This window comes from Hypanus sabinus, chromosome X1, assembly GCF_030144855.1.
Source record: "Hypanus sabinus isolate sHypSab1 chromosome X1, sHypSab1.hap1, whole genome shotgun sequence".
NCBI classification, from domain to species: Eukaryota; Metazoa; Chordata; class Chondrichthyes; order Myliobatiformes; family Dasyatidae; genus Hypanus; species Hypanus sabinus.
Genome location: NC_082738.1, coordinates 49,811,824 through 49,832,067, shown reverse-complemented (window position 1 = coordinate 49,832,067; position 20,244 = coordinate 49,811,824). Strand labels below are relative to the sequence as shown.

The 20,244-nt window shown below is 36.0% G+C and overlaps 1 protein-coding gene across 14 annotated transcripts in view; it reads left to right on the top strand.

The window, feature by feature from the left end:
* hdac5 (histone deacetylase 5) overlaps positions 1-20,244 on the top strand; it is a 334,015-nt gene that overhangs the window by 273,999 nt on the left and 39,772 nt on the right. For 13 of the 14 annotated variants that reach the window (XM_059956583.1, XM_059956578.1, XM_059956582.1 and 10 more), the window contains 4 exons: positions 6,410-6,590; positions 12,599-12,732; positions 16,013-16,133; positions 16,534-16,583. In XM_059956583.1, coding sequence (XP_059812566.1) covers positions 6,410-6,590; positions 12,599-12,732; positions 16,013-16,133; positions 16,534-16,583 — 486 coding nt within the window. Of the gene's footprint in view, positions 1-6,409; positions 6,591-12,598; positions 12,733-16,012; positions 16,134-16,533; positions 16,584-20,244 lie in introns of those variants that run through there. The other variant, XR_009509038.1, reaches the window with a different exon arrangement.

Below are 20,244 nucleotides of genomic sequence, written 5' to 3'. Positions count from 1 at the left end.
GCTTGTTCAGGCTAGGTGAAAAATAGTGTGTGCATAACAGTGTTTTTTATTCATGGGGATCACAGAGAACCACAGTAGCTAACAGCCAGATGCTTCTAATATGAGGTTGCCAGGAAAGTATGTAAAAGAAGTTATACTGCATGACTATTTCCACTTTGAGAAAGCCTGCAATGGATGCAACTTTTCATGTCTGCTCTGCCTGCTGGGTTGAAGGATTAAGAGATGAAGTCTCCTTGAGTGTGCGGCTAAGGTGACCTTCCTAATACAACATTGAGCAAGAAACCATGAGATGGGCAGAGATCACCAACAGGAGTTTGGAATGATTCTAAGGAAGCTGAGTGTGGCCATGATCATGACTAGCAAGTAGTTCAGGCACATGTGAAGTTGTGAAGACAAGAATGTATTTTCAATATTAACCATCTAAGTTGTGTGGTTCTAGAGAAAAAGCATTTATAAAACCTATTGGTTCCCTGAGTAATTAAGAATGTGTTTTGCAGACCAGAAAGTCATACTAGAGACAGATTTTGCATGTTGTTCTTCTGTTGACATCATTTTAGGGAAGTCTTATTCTGAAGTAGAGCAGATAATCATAACAAAAAGTCAGTGGTTGAATTTCCCAAGAGTTGCTGAGGCAAGCAGAAATGGGTACAATGTTGCAGTTCTCTGAATGACGCTGATTTCCAACTGTATAGCAACACATTATTTTAGTAGTTGTACAATGGAGTATGGAGGCAATTGATCTAAAGCTAGGACAAAAGTACAGGTGCTTAAAGAATAGAGGAAAGGTCATGAACACTTTATCAGGGAGCCAAAGTAAAAGTATAAAGTCTCGCTATGAAAGGGGATAAAAGAAATAAACTCTTCTATGGATACACAAATAACAAAAGGAAAAACAAAGGAGGAAATGAACAACTAAAAACCAATGAATAAAGTAAACATACTGGTAATGGAAAAATAGCAGAAATATTCCAAAACAAGTCATTTATCATTAAAGAAATTTGTAGTTGTCTTGAGAATGTAATGCACTGAAATAAAAACTAAGAAAATAGATTATTAGAAGTCCCCAAGTCTAGGGTAAGTAAAAGAAGCACTGCTTTATATGTACAATATATACAAAAGTTCCTTTGAAGAAGCAAGACAGATAGCTAATGATATTTTTGTATGCAAAAGAGAAGCTAAAAGACTTCTTGACTAGAGACCAGTCAATATAAAGTGAAATGGGTGGGACATATAGATTTAGGTCAAAGAATGAACAAATCATTAAAATCATCATAATTGGTAAACTTATTAACACTGCCAGAAAAACAATGTAGTTTCTATTGAAGGTCATGGAATTTGAAACTAGTCAAGTTTCTAAAAAAAAACATGATGGGATTCTGGATAGGTCACATGTAAACTTTTAGGAACAAAAGTCTAGTCCCATTATTAATCTTATCTTAAAACTTATCAATTTGCATAATAAAATTGTCAGTTGCAGGGGAAAAAATCCAAATTGCTATCGCTTTCTTGAAATAAGTGTTTCCTAACTTATGCCTGGTTTTAATTCTTGAAGCAGTGTTTAATTTTTTCGACAGTTTTCAGAAGACAACCAGTCTTCAAAAAGAAAACTGTGTGCATGTATTCTCTCCACAATAATCAAACCAAAGCATTGCCTTTCAGAATGCACCTGCCAGTTCATTGTAGGAGCCCATTTAAGAGATTTGCTTTGGAAACTGGGGAGGTAAATCTCTTCTGTTGACACTTGCAAAACACTTTGTCAAGCAATGTAACATCCATTGATATTTCACTACCATCAGATCTAGTCATTGGATGTAGGAAATTCTGATTCTGTACCATTGTAACTACACAGGAGAAGACAATAAATAAATGTTCACGTTATTGGTAGCACAGCAGTTAGCAGGATGCTTTTACAGCTTGGGGTATTGGAGTTCGGAGTTCAGTTTCGACATCGTCCATAAGGAGTCTGTACCTCCTCCCCGTGATTGTGTGGATTTCTTCCAGGTGCTCCAGTTTCCTTCCACAGTCCAAAGACAAATGGATTAGTAAGTTAATTGGTCATTATAAGTTGTCCCATGATAAGGCTAGGGTTAAATTGGGAGTTGCTGGACAGTGCAGCTTGAAGGTCCTATTCTGCGCTGTATCTTTAAATAAAAATAATTGCCCTCATTGAAATTGTTCATTTCTGAATTACAGAAAAATTGGTTTGTCATAATAAAATGTTTGTAATAATGAAAATTGCAATGGATCAATCAAGGATAAGCAACATAAACAAAATGCTGGAGGAACTCAGCAGGTCAGGCAGCATCTATGGAAAAGATGTTTCAGGCAATACACTTTTGATTACTGCATAATAGCGAGTCTTGGCTGTAATGTTGAGAAAATAGCAGCAAAAGCTGCAAGTAAATATACATGTTTCCTCACAATTTCGACTTGCTTAAGAAAGAAAAATCGTCCTTGAAGTAAATAGATGCATGTTGTTTCCTTTTAGTTCCACAAATCTCTCCAGCTAAGGTTTTTAGTGACCAGTACTTGTAAGAATTTATCACTTAATCTGATGTAATCCACTGGGTGTGTTTCATGTACTATCTTTTCCTTTTCCTTTTCCAGTGGAGAATTGACTGTATTTAATACCCTGTCAACCTGAAAATCTCCATTAAAGTGTGAAAAGTTGTAATCTGAAGGAAATTAGAGATGTGAACCAGTATCTAATTGTCTATAATTCTCGCTTGAGAGTTGTGCATTCAATTCTGAGTACCCAAGTGAATGTTGAGGGATTGAGTTATAGTGAGGGGTTGGGCAGACATTCATTGGAATCAACACATACAAAAGCTGGATGAACTCAGCAGGTCGGGCAGCATCCATTGAAATGAGCAGTCAACGTTTCGGGCCGAGACCCTTCGTCGTGATTGAAGGAAGAGGGGGCACGGGCCCGATAAAGAAGGTGGGGGGGGTGGAAGGTTCCAGGTGAAAAACCAATCAGAGGAAAGATCAAGGGATGGGGGAGGGGAAGCAGGGAGGGGATAGGCAGGAAAGGTGAAGAAGGAATGTAAAGGGAAAGCACTACGGGTAGTAGAGGAAGGCAGAATCATGAGAGAGGTGATAGGCAGCTGGAAGAGGAGGCAGAGTGAAAGTGGGATGGTGGAAGGAGAGGGAGGGAATTACCAGAAGTTGGAGAATTCGATGTTCATACCAAGGGGCTGGAGACTACCCAGACGGTATATGAGGTGTTTGATTCATTCAGTTCATTGGAACATAAGAGACTGAGCGGTGACAAAGTGCTTATGACAGAGTGCATACGAAATCATGAGATCAGGTGAATGCACTCAATCTTTGTCCCCAGGGAAAGGGTATTAGAAATGAGAGATCATTGATTTAAGGTGTGAGGAGAAAGATTTAAGAGACCTGTGGGGTCAGGTTCATGGATAGGAAAGGTTCAGAGGGATATGAGCTAAATCTGAACAAGTAGGACGAGCTTAGATGAGTTGGTCAGCATGGATGAGTTGGGCCAAAGTGCCTGCTTCCGTGCTGTATGACTCTGAGAAGGATATGTTGACCTTGGAGTGGTTAAAGCATCCATTCACCAAAATGGTAAACAAGAAATATCGCATAGACAAGGTTATTTGCTCTGAAAGGTAAGGCAAGTGTTTAAGTGACTGGAATACTTAATTCGACAGATAGCAAAATCATAACCTTCAGTGACTTGTTTTTAAAAAAATTGATATAAAGTCCTTCCTCAGTGTGGTCAAGGTAATGTCAGGAAATATTTCTTCACAAGACAGGTGATGGAAGTCTGGAGCTCCTCTAAAAACGGGTTGGGTCTATGTCAGTAGAAAACCTCAAACTGAGATTGGTAACTTTTTTGTTAGGTACAAGGACTAAAAGGTACAGAAAGCAGTTGGGTAAATGGAGTTGTGGTACTGATCAGTCATGTTCTAATTGAATAACTTGAGTGACTGAATGGTTACTCCTATCATTTGTTCAAAACTAAATCAACATTTCTTTAAACTTTGTCTACAAGTATAGTAAGAAATATATTATACATCGTCTTAACCATCCATGAGAATGAGGCTTATTAGAATTGGAAGTTTAATTATATATGCTGTATATTTGTAACCAGCAAAAGAGGTTTGCATCTGATCTTTTTAAATCTTTCTCCTGACTTGGAATGGAGCCTAAATTCCAGAACTAAAATGACATGTTTCTAAATAGCTGTAATTATTTGCATATTAAATGAAAAACTGCTGTCATACTTTGACCTGATGTTGAGATTGTTAATTTTTTGGAAGGCAAGAAAATAAAGATCATTAAATGATATTAATAGAAAACTGCTCTGTTGTAATTATACAGCTGTGTGCTTGCCACACAAGTGAAAAGATACAGGGAAAAGAGTTAATTAGAGCAAATAAAATCCCATGCCTCTTTAAGTATAATGTCAAGAAAGCTACATATATTCAGTAAGTGAGAAAATGAACAATCTCAAGTAACATTCTTTGGGTGGAATTCCCTTCTGTGTGGAAAGGCTGTCACTGCCTTTCCCTTCTATGTTGGTATGTAAGTCTAAGCAGTTTATATGGAACAGATGCTTTTTTTGTTTTATTCTTTGCTGTCTGACATTGTCCTGTTGGCAATATTAAAATATTTTCAAAGTTAACTTATAGCGTCTCCTAAGTAAACATATTGGATAAATAGACTGGGGAATTTTAAGATGTCTGTCATTGACTTTTGGCATTCTTCAAAAGACTTGGCCACAAGCTCAATTTTTTTCCCCGACATAATGAAAAAGGCAACTGATTTTTTTCATATGATATTTTGGCCTCCAACCTCTGAGTACAAAGGATCTAGTATTTACATCAAATGTCTTCCTTCAGAAACAGCGAATCATCTTTTCAGATTTCCTGCTTTTGACAGCAGCTAAAGAGGTTTATGATAAATGCTGATTTGCTTTGGGCATTTTCTGTGTGTTATAATGTTGCTCAATAGGTCTTTCTGCAGTAATTGGATTTAAGGCAGATTTAGGAAGGGATGAATATTAGGGAAAAGGAGTTAGCAATCTGCCTTAGCCACAAATCTTGATTTTTATTAAATGTAAAACTTCCTACAAATAACGAGTAGGATAATATCTCGTTCAGATTTGGTAAGTATCCAAACTTAACCTGCTTTATAGTGAAGTAAAAGGGTTAGAATGACTTCTTTCTGCATAAAGGTGCAGTCAGCCAAAAATTGCGTAAGTATTTTCTGTATAAGGTAAACTCTAGCTCTTGACATGATCATCAACAAAAGCTCGAAGCAGAATAAAAGAACAAAGACAAAACTTAAGGGGGGGGGTTGATGCTTGTTACCTATATTGTTTCCTTACCAGACAGAAATCTGACTGTCAGTCCAACCTTGAGTGCTACAGTAGCATTGCAGTTACAGCTGCAACACTGTTAGTGCTAGGCGTCAGAGTACAGAGTTCAGTTTCAACGTCATCTGTAAGGAGTCTGTACGTCCTCCCTGTGGACTGCATGGGTTTTCTCCCACAGTCCAAAGACACACCAGTTGGTAGGTTAATTGGCCATTGTAAATTGTCCGTGATTAAGTTGAGGTTAAATCAGGGTCGCTGGGCAGCATGGCTCAAAGGGCTGTATCCCAATAAAATAGATAATTAATTAAGGTACCCTTCCGATAAACTACTTGATAGAAAGTATCAATTAAGTTATCTTAATTGAGTCTTAAACATCATTAAGAGGATTCAGTTAATGCTTAAATAAAATGATACTTTAGTTTCCTCGGGATAAATGTGGAAACCCTAGTTTGATTAGTTTTTACTGACATGGCGCAAATAGCTTGCAATTATGGATCTTCTAACCTTGGTCTGGCTTTTGGAAGAAGCTAAGTATTACAATATCCCCAAAGAAAAAATGTTCAATAGGTATAATGGTGTTTCTTGTCACTTATATTTGTACTAACACAACTGTTAAAGAGCAGGATCATTTCCACACCTTCATCTAGAGAAACTGGAAAATAATTTTGAGAGAAATAAAAACTATCATTGTGGTTTTATGTATATATGGGTTTAAAAAAACATGTAGGTCCAGATAATGGTTTTCTTTGAGAGAACGTTGTTCTTTAAACATTAGGTAAGGATGCCAATAACACAAGGTTATTTAACAATGAAATAATTCAAAAGTTGTAAGATGTCAAGTGTGGAAAGAAACGCAACTTTGAAAAATCCGTATGTTTGTTGTTATAGTGAGCTAGATGAAGAGAAAGGCCGTTTTTTTTTTCATTTCATCGACCCTGGAGAAAGTACTTTTTTCCTCTTAAAACTTTCAGTGATTTAATTATTTTTTTTTACTTGAACTATCTTTATTTGCATTTTTTATTGTAATAAAAAGTAAGTTCAGCATTTTGTTTTCAATTTTTACAGCAGCAATTCTTGGACCAGCAGCGCATGCAAAAGCTTCATGTGTATCAGGCTTCTGTAGCTATGGGAAGCATGTCTGTGACGGACAGGCATCAACCACTCTGCAGAGCCCAGTCCTCTCCAGCAACTGCAAACTTAAAAAATCCTAGTACTGAGAAACCTGTCAAGCACCTTTTCACTACTGGTAAGGAAACCTCAGAAATAGCTTCAAGATCTCAAAGTAACATCTGCGCTAATGTGAATTAGTTAGAAGACAATAGACCTAGAAATTTGGTTGTGGGCCAGTTCCCACAAACTAAAAAAAACTGTAAACATTATCAAATTTTAAAACTGGATTGATTTTACACATTTTGTGAAATGAAATTTTGTAGTCATAGACCCAATCTGGACCTTGGAAGTGTCCAAGGCAAAGGATGGCAGGTTCAGATTTGAAGGTCACATAGTGATTACTTAATTGACAAATAAAGGGTTAGGGAGATGGGCATATCACAAGCTCACTGGGCTGATTGAAAGATTAGGAATGTCACTTAGCTGACTTAATGGGAAAGGGAATGATTGGGGGGTCAGGATGAGGTGAAAAGACAAAATCAGTGGATTGTGAGGTATGTCTTGAGCTAATTGGAGATTTGAGGGTTTTAGGGAATTGGGCCTAGACCAATCAGAAGGTTGGAAGGAGATCAGTGAGTGTTGTGATCAACCTGGGCTAATCTTTGGGGAAATGGTAGAAATTGGTGATTCGCCAGAGAAGTTGGTAGGTGAAAGAGGTCAGCAACTACTGGGGACAATAAAGGCTGTGAAGTTGGGGAATTCAGGATTTTGATGTTGGTGACTGGTGGGTCAATGCATTAGCCTTGAGAGGTTAGAAGGTAGCAGTGAGACTTATTTTCTGGTAGGTGGGCTTTTGCCACCTGTGGGATGGGGCTAGGAGGGAATTCCAAGGGATAATAGTTTGGTCTAGTACTTGGCGGGTCACAGTCAGAAGGTGGAAGATGGATAACTTGTCCCATAAGAACCTAATAATTGTTGCTTCAAGGACTTCCTGATCTAATTTTTCACACCTCTCCTTGGAAGGCTGGAAAAGGAGCATGATATAAATGAAGAATCATTTCTCCCTTGAGTGTGACTTGATGGCAAGTGTCTAGTTGAATTTCTGGGGTGATGTGAAAGGACAGAGAAAAATGTATTATTGAACAGCATTTGTAAATTGCTCAGGACCAATGTAGTATTGTATGACCTAATTTCTAGGTGATTCTTTGAAAGAATCTATTTGGAAAGGAATCTATTGGAAGCAAGTATATGAAAAATAAACCATTCAAATGTTAGGGATTTATATTAATGCAATGATTGAGACTTGCAGCTGCTTTTCTTTGAATTTCTTGAAATGTAGCAGAATTGACCCTCAAAGTACCTAACAAGTGGAATTGTAATTAGACTTTGCATTTAAATTAAGATATTGATCACAATGTATGAAATTACCAATCAAAGATGAAAGCAACTTGTTCCAGTTACAGAATAACCCTCTAATAAAAAAATTTCTGTGGGCGGCAATCTAAATAAAGCTATCAGCTGCTAATTTTTTCTAATTGTATTCATGTGTTTTAGAAGCATTATCACTGTTCAAGTTCTGTTGAATGGAAATAATTCACTTTGTTGTGTTACCCATTCTTGTCTTTGATTATTTTGTTTCTAATTTCTTTGGTCAGAATATGCTATGATTACTTAGAACACTCCAACACGACTTTCTTCCTACTACTTCATGAATCTTTTCTGGACATTGTCAATGACAGTTTATGCTTGTGTATGATTTTGTTGTAATTAAGTATTTCATTTCATGATGAAAAAGAAAGATTTTGATGTCTGCCAAGGCTGGATGTTGCATTACATGCATAGCATTGCCACACAAATTGTGAAAGCATGTGTCCTTCATATCTTAACAGAGAAAAAAAATGTCCCACGTGTTACGCCAGGAAGTCTGCTGGTGATTATTCCCAACAGTGAAAGATGACCAATGGTGACAATATCTGCAAGGCGGATTTATTTGCACAAATAATGCATGTTGGTTAAGTTTAGTGCATCAAAGATCCGTCGCATCTTACCAACGTCTTGATGGTGTTCATAAAATCTTCTCTCACCTAAGCATGACCAAAGAGCAATCCTTCATCTTAATATCACATGTTCTATTTAATAAGAGAAGTTAATCAAAAGCAGTTTCTGTACCAATATTCCAAGTTTACATTTATATAGTGCCTTGAATGTAGAAAGACATCCCATATGCATAGACTATATAATCACAACAATATTGACACCAAGGCAAAAGATAAGACATTGTTAGAGAAACCGTGTTCAAGGGGGTGGAATTTAATGAGAAAGGTGGAGAGATTAGGAAAGGAGTTTCAGAACTTGGGGTCCAGGTGCAATTGATGGGGTGAAAGGAGTCCAAAATCCATAAAAGTTGTGAATTGCAGGGATACAGAGTTCACAGAACTCTAGGACTAGAATTGCTTGCAGATGAGCTTAATGATCTTCAGTGATTCATTTTAATAAATGACAGCAGTTTTTTAAATTCATATTCAAATTCTTTATGAATATGGCTACTTTGTATATTACTACTCAAATAGTCATGAAACCTGCTTTCCTTCAGTACATAATGGAAAACCCCATCAGTTTCTCCTCATGGATGAGTAAGGAACGGACAAATGAAACAAGTGCAACAGTGTGCATCCAATTTGAATTGTTTGGTCTGGTGGTTTGGTAGTTAAAATGGCTGCATTTTGCCCTTCACTAATTTAGTAAGTTGAAGTGTCCGCCAAAGATTAACGGGGACTTTGTGTGTGCAAATTGGAGCGGCATCTAACAGAATTTGAAATGAATTATCGATGACCTAGCCAGTACTTAACTTACCAGTGAGGTTAAATGAGTTCATTCTCAGTGCCTCTGAAGCAATTTAAAAATACAAGCAATTCATCAAAGGATCTGTTACATGGTACTGTTGGATTGCAGAATGAGAAATGGGGAATTGCAACTTCCTTATATTTGTCTTAGCCCCTGAGCTCTTTCTACTTTGGGTCTACCAATGTTTTTCTTTTAGATTGAGGGAAAGCTTTGAGTAAGAAAACTAACAGAATTCTCATAGCCTGTTTTAAAGGGCAGCTGTAAAAAGATGAAAAACAAATTAAAGGGATTTTTTGAAGGAGGCCATGTCCTGCACATCAAATGGTTAAGCCAAGAGTTAGTTTTCTTTGTCTGTTTGAAGAGTAGCACATCAAAAAGCACACTTCTTCTTGCACTCTTACAGAACCTGGTGGACCAGGGGCTATATTTTGCTTTACTACCTGTCAGTATTCCCACAACCCTCTACTTAAGTAGCATCTTCCCACATAAGGAAGGATATGTGGTTTCAGTAAGGAGTCTTAGTGACTTTGAAGAAAGCATCTTCTTGTCTGTCTGTCTACAGTATAAAGGCCAGTGTTGCCCTTTTTGTCATGCTAATCTTAATTGTCAGTGAAATAATGGTTGGCAGTTTTGAGTAGCAATTAGTTTCCCTCCTCTTCATGAATTTATTAACTGCAGACAGATCACACAGCTGGGACAATGGACAGCACTTACAGTATGAATTAGTACTACCACTGTTAATGACCAGTTAATCCCTTATTGCAGTATTAGTATTGTGCAGCGTATCCATGTTTTTATCATTATCATTTTATCCTGGATGCTCAAAGATTTCGCTGTTTGAACAATCCATCAATATACCAAGATAGTTACATGAGGTCATTTTTACATAAAGGCTTGTACATCCCTCTGAATAGCCCAGGTATAATTCATAATAGTGACAGATATGAACTGCTTAAGTCTCAGTCTTGAAGTCCTGCACAAAGCCCCATCAGGATTAAATCTGGGGTAGACCTTGTGCTGTTATGTTAGCTCTTATTTCCAGGACTTGCCTTGAGATCCCAGCAAAAATCCTGGTTTCCAGCCCTTGGCATCCACCACTGATTTCTAGCATTGCCCTTGTGCTCCAGTGCCAGTAGACTACTTGTGGAATCTGAAACAACGGCATGAGCTCTTGGGTTGTAAAGCCTACCTATTGAGTATGTGTCAGGTTAAACCTACTGAAACCATTGTGGTCCCCACTAGGGGAAATAGACTGCCAGAGGAAAGTTGAGGAGTTAAAAAGTTGTGCATCTGGCTATATTCAATGTTTGAGATTGATTTTTAGTCTGTGAATGTGTTTTCATAGTTTTAAATCTAAAATAATAGTTATAAGTATTTTATATCTTTAAAACATGCCTCAATTGTTGCTGTACGGCTGTGTCAAAGGTCATACATAGCTTTGATAGACCATGAGTGCACAGACTCATTGATTGTGAAAGTGGTTCAGAGAGTCCACTTGTGCAGAGTCAGCTTCTGTGCTGTATTGGGTTATGTCAAAGTGTGTTTTGGAAGACTACAATTAACAACATGACTAAGTGGCTACCAATTTAGGAGCATTGCAAGCTCTGTGTTATAGCAAGTAATAATACCAATACAGCACATTATGGTTAAAATTAGCTGTCTTCAACATGCAGCTAAAATTTGTGAAACTTGCGTACTTGCCAAGGTGAAAATAATTTGGATATGCCCTCATCAGAAACCCAACAACATCAACATCCTGGTTAGCATAGCTTTTTCCAAGCCTTAACTACCCAGGATATCCTTTGCCATCTGGATAAGAGCTGATATGTTTTGTAATCTTTCACAATAAATGTAGTCTTGTTCTGGAGAAAGAAAGCACGAGTTGGTGTGTAGCTGTTGAAATGTCAAGTAGAGTTATAAGAGTTTAGCCACAGACTCCCAGCAAGCTGGAAAAGAAACAAAATCAAATAAGGTAGGCAAGGTAATGAAATTAAAGCTGTATCTTAAGTGTGTTGTGTGGAAAGAGTTCTTGCAATAATTCCTGATTGCGCAAATAATAGGACATGAAAAGAAAATACTTATTAATGTGTGTTAGGAATAAAGCAAACGTGATTTTTTTCTGAAAGATACGTTATGGTACCCTATTATGATTTATCCTGACGGTTGTAAGAGAGGGAGCTGAAAGTATTGTTAGAAGAGAATAAGGGCTATATTAAGACCGGCTTTTTTAGGTCACTGACCTCTTCCAGCATAAACCCAACATCTAAACATGACAATACTATTACTGAACATTAATCATGGACTGTAACACATTTCTAATAATAGTCTTCCCTCTTGTAGAGCCACAACAAAGCATGACAATGCAGAATGCAACCTTGACACTCAAAGATGGACTTCCACTTTAGATAATCTCACACAGCTGCATGAAAGGAGGTAGCCACTTTGATGTGCACAAACAATGTCTGTTGATGGGTATGGAATTTTGACTTGGTAGAATAGACTTCCAGACATCACAACTGTCTATCAAGTAGCTTTTAGACCTGTACACTTCAGAGTTAGTTTGACAATATCTTTGCAATACAGTCTTCTAAAACTTGGAGGCTTTCATTACTTTTCTCTATCTTGCGTTGGATACTTTGAAGCAATGAAAGAACTAATCAGAATCACTATTTTCTCTCAGTGGCCTAGTCATATGTTAGCACTCAGCAAGGCAGAAGTTCTTATTGCTGAACAAGCGATCTGTTCCATTTCGTGAGAAAGCTATTCTCCAAAAAGGTCTTTGGTTACATGTGTTTCACTAAATAGTATTATGACCTCCTTTAGCATCTGCATTATATGTATGGCTTTCTTATGTTTTGTTTTATCAAGTGACAAATAGTATCTCAATAATCTATATACCCTTAAGTTTGTGTCTCTCCGTCCTCAGATGAGAAAGGGTGAATAACTGGATGAGTGGTTGTCAATATTGCCACATATACTATAAATTCAACAGTACTCTCTTGTTCTTCGCCATCCTTTCTTCCGGTTTATAGTTCAATGCAAAAGCAATATTGGTAACTTTGTATTGCTTAAAATCAAAGTGCTCGAGGTTAGGAAGCATTTGTAGAACAAGAAGCAGTCAATAAAATCTACAAATTTTGCACCAGCTCTGTTTAAATGGTGTCCAGGTTGTTCATTAATCTGCCATCAGTCTATATTATTTGACTGATTCATACATGTTGCACAGTTAAATAAGTAAGTAAAGTGAGTTACATGATGCTTTTAATCTTTCCTCTTTGTGTTAAATTTGCTCCTCTGTAGGTTTGGTTTATGATACATTTATGCTGAAACACCAGTGCACTTGTGGGAATACTAACAACCATCCCGAGCATGCAGGAAGAATACAGAGCATCTGGTCTAGGCTTCAGGAAACAGGGTTAATCAACAAGTGTGAGGTAAGAAAGCCAGGGGAACTGTTGACTATAGTTTTATACCTTCCAAAAATACATTAGTTAAGTACAGTTTCCCAGAAGTGAATGAATAACACAGGGTTGTTTCAACTTGCAAATGTTGGCATTTTAACTATGGCCCTAAAATAATCATTATGAACAAACAACGTGAATTTTATTTGAAGAATCTGATTGCAGGCCAAAAATCTCAAAACTGATTAATTTGGAAATATGGACCTGCACCTGAAAAGGAGTGAAATGTACAACAGACAACACTGATCTAATCCAAAACTGAAATTCGGCCAATGGTATTTTTCACTGTTTAAAGAAGTAACTGCTTTGCTGTATATATGATTTACTTTGCTTTGAATGACAATTTGCAGCTTTACTGGAATGGTCTATAATTGCATTTTAAAGAAACATTTGAAGTCTTGATCAAATCATTGGTTGTTGCAAATATCCACCTTGTGCAAAACTAAAAAGAAGACGAGGATCTTTTGAAAACCTTTCTTTACATTGTATTGGGCAGCAAGAATGAGCAGTTGTGCAGTAGAACTTGTACGCCTCTTTCAGGATTAAGATTAGGATTGTCAATTACCATATTGAATATGAACCTATTACCCCTCAGTCTACTTGTCAGTTCTATGAATTGTCCAGCCAACTCTTTCAAGGCTGTTTGCAGAATATGACAAGAAATTCTGAGCTTCTAATTAACCATTTAATATCATTAAGTTTAAAATTAGTAAAACTTGGAGAAGTGCCAAGAAAACTTGCAAATTTCCATTATGAACTCTGTTGACAGGTCTGGAATGATATGTAATCCAAGTATCAAGACAAAACTGCAGCACCCACATAAAAATACAAATTTGGGAAAGAAGTGGCAAGCAAAAATAAAAGTTCAAAATCATCTGATATACCTTGGGTTAATGTGCTGTAAAAATCTGTCATCAATGGTTGTGCTCCACTTCAACTAGCAACTTTGTGAAGACTTTTTGTGTTGCACTGGTCATCACTTTCGCAATATCTGTGCCTGTCCCCAATCCCCTACTGAATACAGCACCATGTCTAAGGGCTGGATATAGTTTGTATCTAATTCTTCAGCATTACTCGGCTGTCATACATGGCTCAGGATTCCCAACCTGGATGGAAAAAGTATACAGGCCCTTCAGCTCACAATGTTGTGCCAACCTTTTCACCTTCTCCAAGATCAGTCTAATCCTTTCTACCCACATCGTCCTCCATTTTTTTTTCATTGATGTGCCTATTTAAGAGTTTCTTAAATGTCCCTGATGTATCTGTCACTTACAATCACTTACAAAGTAAATGGTTGGTTTTCATGATTTCAGTTAATAGTAATGTTTTACCTAATTTACAGCAGCAAAATACATTTTAAATAAGTTTTTAAAATATTTTAATTATCTGAATCAACTCTTTTTGAATGTCTCTAATTTTTTAGGAACCATTGAAAAGGTCCTTGACAGCATGAGCTATCAAAAGGTCACCATGGTGTTCAGGGCCCAGTTACTACTCATGGGTCTCTGTTTCACAGAGTGATTGCAGTTGGAAGACCTGGAACTTGATTTGTTTTGTAGGGCTCTGAGATAATGCATGGAGCAAAAGCAAGATGTGGGTCAGATCAAGCATAATCCTGCCAAGTGGCTTATCTTCATTACATAGTACCCCCCTCCCCTGCTATCTATTGATTCAAAATAAAGGCAGAATTGGGATAGCACAAGTTGAGCATGTTGTCCTTTATAACCTCGAGCCTGGAGTTTAAAATGTCTTTGAGTTGATGTTTAAGATCTAATGAATGGTTTTAGTTTATTTCACAATATATAAAGAGACATAATGCAAAGATGCCCCATAAACATACAGATAATAACATACAAAGCTTAAATGATGAGAAATGGAAGAAACCTTCTTGGACAGTGAAGTTTAGACATCTTGCTATTGTGATCTATTAGGAAACCTACTGGCTGAGGTAGTAAGCTGTCCCTTAGGGGATGTTCATTTGTTTTATTTATTTATGCAATATTTATTATATTAAATAAATTACATGAAGATCTGCAGATAATTAAAACTTGTTGCTTGCACTTTTGAGTATTTTGTCTGTTATTTGGACTACATAAATTCTGTTAGATTGAAACGTAAGATCCCTGTTGAAATCATTTTGCAAATTTAGTTAATACATATACATCTTCTATACATCTGCATTCTAGTTATATTATTCTTTCTTGTTCTGAGCAGAGTAACTAAGCTGTACATAAATGATATAGGAATAGTTGTAATTGTACCTATTAGATGTACTTCTATCAATGTTATATCTTCATTATGAAAATTCATCATGTGCACACAAGAATTTCACTAAAACACTATTAAAGACAGAACATTGGAAAGACAGAAAATTGTATACTTTGTAAAAAAAAAGTTGAGCAAATATGTAAATAAAATTGACAGCACAACTTTGAAATAGTTTAAATCAATTTTAAGCGTTACTTGAATTAATATATATTTTGTAGTTTAACAAAAAAATTATTGTTCTACCCTTAAGAAATTTTTATGTTCTGTTTTGTAATAAGTGCTATTCAGAAGCCTTAACCAACAGCAAAGGTCATTGTGCCACAATTTAAAAATATTGCTAACATTCTGCTCACAGCAGTGAATCTCAGAATGAATGTTTATCAATAGATACATGCAATTGTTTTATCTGTTAGTGAAGAAAAGATGTAGTACTGATAGCTTGCAGGGCATGTCGTGGTTTTAAATTTCTGATGTTTAACTATTAACAGGAAAACAGGGATGTAAAACAATCAACTTAGAAGTTTGAACCTGAAAGCATAATGAACTTTCAAAATCAACATAAAAGTGACGTGTTTAGTTCTGAGGCATCTATATACACTAGCTAATAAATGTCATAACTAATACTTATGCGCTGATTTCTCTGATTTATACATATTTATGGAGCGTGCTTGAAACCATTATTCACAGGAATTAATTTGGAAACTTCTTCCTTGTATTTATCATCATTGCCATTTCCCGGCCAGCAAATTTCTCGTGTACAAATTAAATGATAAATCCTCTGATTCAGAGATTTTTCACTTTCTGATCTCCAAAGCCCTCAGAAGTTAAAAGGTTGCATGGCAAATATTCTAAATGTTAGAGATTACCTTGACCTTTAATTTAAAGTATCCATTGGAATAAATTGCTAAAAGCTCCATATTTTATTATGGTAAGGAAATGCTGTTTCACACCTCAAAGAGTTAATATTTTGTACTTATTTTTGCAGCGGATCCGAGGTAGAAAAGCAACTTTGGATGAAATTCAAACTGTGCATTCAGAACATCACACATTGTTGTACGGCACCAGCCCTCTGAACAGACAGAAACTGGACAGTAAGAAGTTGCTAGGTATGTATACCAGTCCATAATTTGCACTTCATCACTTAAAGGCCAACTGAAAAACAAATTTGACAAAAAAATTAGCAGTTGCACTCCATTTTCATAGTCCATGTTAGGAGTTCTCTTTGTATCAAGTTTTTCATATTCGATTTACTTGCTGGTTTTAAAGAAGGCTGCTCCTATATGATTTCTTGTGCAGAATGAGCTTGTTACATTGTTGGGATATAAATGCTTGAAGGTTTATAAATTAGACACTTGAAAATACCTGAAAAGTAATATCATATACTGACAGGCCTTGTATTCTAAATATTATTTAAGGATCTTATATTGCTTGTCGAGAAATGAAAGTGAACTCCTTTGTCAACTTTCATCATTGACTGAAGAGTATTGTGTTGGAATGTTTGTCTAGGTCCTATTACACAGAAAATGTATGCCCTGCTACCCTGTGGTGGACTTGGGGTAAGTAAAACTAAGCACAATTCCTTGTTTTCTTTATATTTGATGTGGTTTAAGAGGGAATCAAATAACACTATGAATTGTCCCTTCAATTCTGCTTTTTATTCTTCACTTATAACTTTGGAAGCTGCTGTTTTGCATAATAGCAATTGGAGCCTTGCAAACATTTTTGCAGAATGGAATGTGGAAAGTTAGACTAGATCTTAAATTACAGCTTTTCATTTAACTCTTTCCAATTCAGTAACCCAGAATATCGATTACATTGCATCCCATGTCTGCTGCAATTCACTTGCTATGTTTTAAATTAGTGTCTGCAGGATTTTCTTTAGTTACTGTGGTTGAAGAATTGCTTATGCATAATATATAGAGAATATGATCATTTTTTGAAGCTTACAGAAGTATTTCAAAATTCAAAGTAAACTTATTAACAAAGTACATGTATGGCACCATATACAACCCTGAGATTAATTTTCATGCAGGCATAGTCAGTAAATTCATGATATAATATAACCATAATAAAGTGAAAGACCACACCAACTTGGGCATTCAACTAGTGTGCAAAGGACAACAAACTGCAAATACAAAAAGAAAGAAATATAAATAAGCAATAAATATCGAGAACATGAGATGAAGAGTTCTGGAAAGTAAGTCCATAAGTTGTGGGATTATTTCAATGATGGGGCAAGTGAAATTACCCCTTCTATGCCATATTCAAAACATTACATAAAATTGAGTCATAATTCCTTTCAATGTTTTCATTTAAAATTTACTAATCAATGTCCCTTTTCATGTGCATTTACAAATAGACCAATTCTGCATTGTCTCAATTGTCTTCATTGGCATCAAAATATTTGAATAGTTCTTCAGTGTTAAAAGACAAATTACTGATTATTTTAGACTCTTAGAATGATTCAAACTGCACATCAATATGTAATTATCATGCCAGGCTATCTCATTCAAGATAAGAATTTGCACTTCCAGCATCTACAGCAAGTTCAAAGCTGGCAGGGGCTAGCAAATCAAGCTCATTAACCAAAATTTGAAACCCAAAGTATGTTATCTGCTGGGCTCTAAAAATTAGATTGCGCCTTCCTCCTAATGATAGACATGATATACCCTGTCCACTTAAAAGATGCAGTTTCAGTCAAACCTATCAAAGTCAACTTTTGCCAGATTATTGTTTAATTTCATGCATTTCCTCCTTTCAAGTCTGATAGATACGAAGCACTCTTGAAAACAAGTAAGTTCCTCGCACTAAATAGCAAAATTCTCTTAAAGTGATGGCCTTTTGCATGCTCAACAATATTTCACATGACTCCTTCGATATCAAAGCCATAATCATCAATCCCAAAGATGAAAGCCTCTTTTAAAGTTACTGAAAGTAGTTAAGCTAAAAAGAGTGCAGAACAGATTTACAAGAATTTTGCCTGGACTAGAGGATCTGAGTTATAGGGAGAGTTTGGCCAGGCTAGGTCTTTATTCCTTGGAATGTAGGAGAATGAGGGATGACCTTGTATAAATGTTAAGAATTATGAGAGACATAGATAGGTTGTGTGGCAGTTGGAGATACATCTCTACCAAAGGACGTACAAGACACTCCTTTCCTCCGCTAGCCTGCAGGTCACCCTTGGGCAAGGTGTAGCACCTGCTTAGACTCCTGATCAGGGTCATGTGCAGCCATGAGAGCAGGTGGTGAATTTTTTTTGAGCAGCTGGGGCATATCACAATTCCTAGTTCTGTAACCACTGATAATGAAGGCATTTGTGCTTCCCCATGTCCTTGTAACCTAAGTGACCTTTAAAAATGTTGAATATTAACTTGCACTTTTCAAGGAATCAGCATTAAACATGAGGTAAAAGGGCTTGTTATGTTGTATTAAGCACGATCTCTGTAGATAAAAGGTAAATCAATTGAGTTAAACTTTTTTCAAATTGCAACAAAAAATGGAAACAAGTTAGCAGAATTAATTCAAATAGTCTAAAATCCTAAATAGGCCCATTGAAATTAATATTAATGCTCTTTTTGTTTTATTATTTATGCAGCGAATATGTTGTGTGCCTTTTCTAACAACTGCATTTATCTGTGTTAAAATAAGTTGATGTAGCTAGATGTACACAGCAGGCCTCAGTCTTCACCTGAAATATTAATTAGTCTTTTTTCCATTCAGTTTCTGTGAATATCAAAAATATTATAAATTTTCAGCATTCATAGTTCTTCAGCATCTGATAAAATTGTTTATGGTATTTGTTCATTGAGTTGCAACATTTCCATTTTAATTGATACTATCTCTGTTGGATCAAATGCACTTATTTAACATAGTTATTAATATATTTTGACTTTGTGACAAGATATGTTTTTTAAGTCATTTAGTTCTCATGATTGTTACATTTTTGTTCTAAAAAATTAATGTTTATCGTCCTAGCTATACATAATAATAAAATTAAGGAGTCATTAAATCAGCTTAGATCTTGAAATACATAATATTTACCATTTCATTTCAAATTGTGTGTACCAACCTTTCAATGAAGAGCATAATTTAATCAAAGTCAGTGCAAAGCAGATTCTATTAATGAAAATTTTAAAAATTGCAATACTGGAAATTTATTGTAAAGCAAAAATGCTGGAAAGTATCAGCAGATCAGGAAGCATCTGTGTTAAAAGAAACTGTTAACATTTCAGGTCGAAGACTTCATAAGAGCTTTGTTGGTTGAACGTTTCCTGTATTTTTCTGTTTGTATTACCGTATATACTGTTGCTTTGACAAAGATTTAAATGGTATGGTCTTGGAGGTTACTTTTTGTTGAAAATAATCAAAGTTCTATGAATAATCTTGAGCAATTTTCACTACAGCAAACGTAAAAGCTTAGGATGGTGCTTCAATTTTTTTAAAACATTCATTTTAAACCACATCACTTGCAGTGTTTCATCAGCTAAAAAAATGTGATGAATCTGTAAGACATCTGGGTTGCAAACAATGAACCCATTGCATGATGGATTCAAAGCCCCAAGGCCTTGGCATTTATGTATCTGCCAAACCACAAATAATTTTTAAAGCAGTTAAAGTAATATAAATCTGGATATAGATTTTTTGGCATAGTTTTCAAAATTTCCTTGAAGCATGTTGAATGATGTCTCCAACTTTGCTAGGCGATATAATAGACCAGGCAAACTGCATGCAGTAGATTCAAAAGTGTCTTCTCTTTCTGAAATATCTTCTTACTCTGCACCATAACCATGTTCCTGTCACAACTCTACAAATGAGACAGATCATGTTAAATTTCAAGCTACAGTGGCAAACAAATGTATGATGCACAAAGATATAAGACATTAACCAGTGTTCACTTCCAGCTTACTGGCTTCATTACTTTGCTATTGGTCATAACGTACAAAATCAACAGATCATAGCAGGGAAATGTTCTATCTCACAAAGAGGCAGACCAAGTTTGTAGACCAGTTTATAATAGAGAATGTTATTAATGGACAATGAACTAACAGTACTCAGTAGGTCAGGCAGCAGATGTGAAGGGAGAAAAAGTTAGTTTCAAGTTGATGAGCAATTGTCAGAGCTGGAAAACGTTAAAAATCAAAGAGAGAACAAATGAAATGTCTGTGATAGGGTACAATTCCTAAGACAATGAATGACACAAGTGCTGATGCTGCTGGC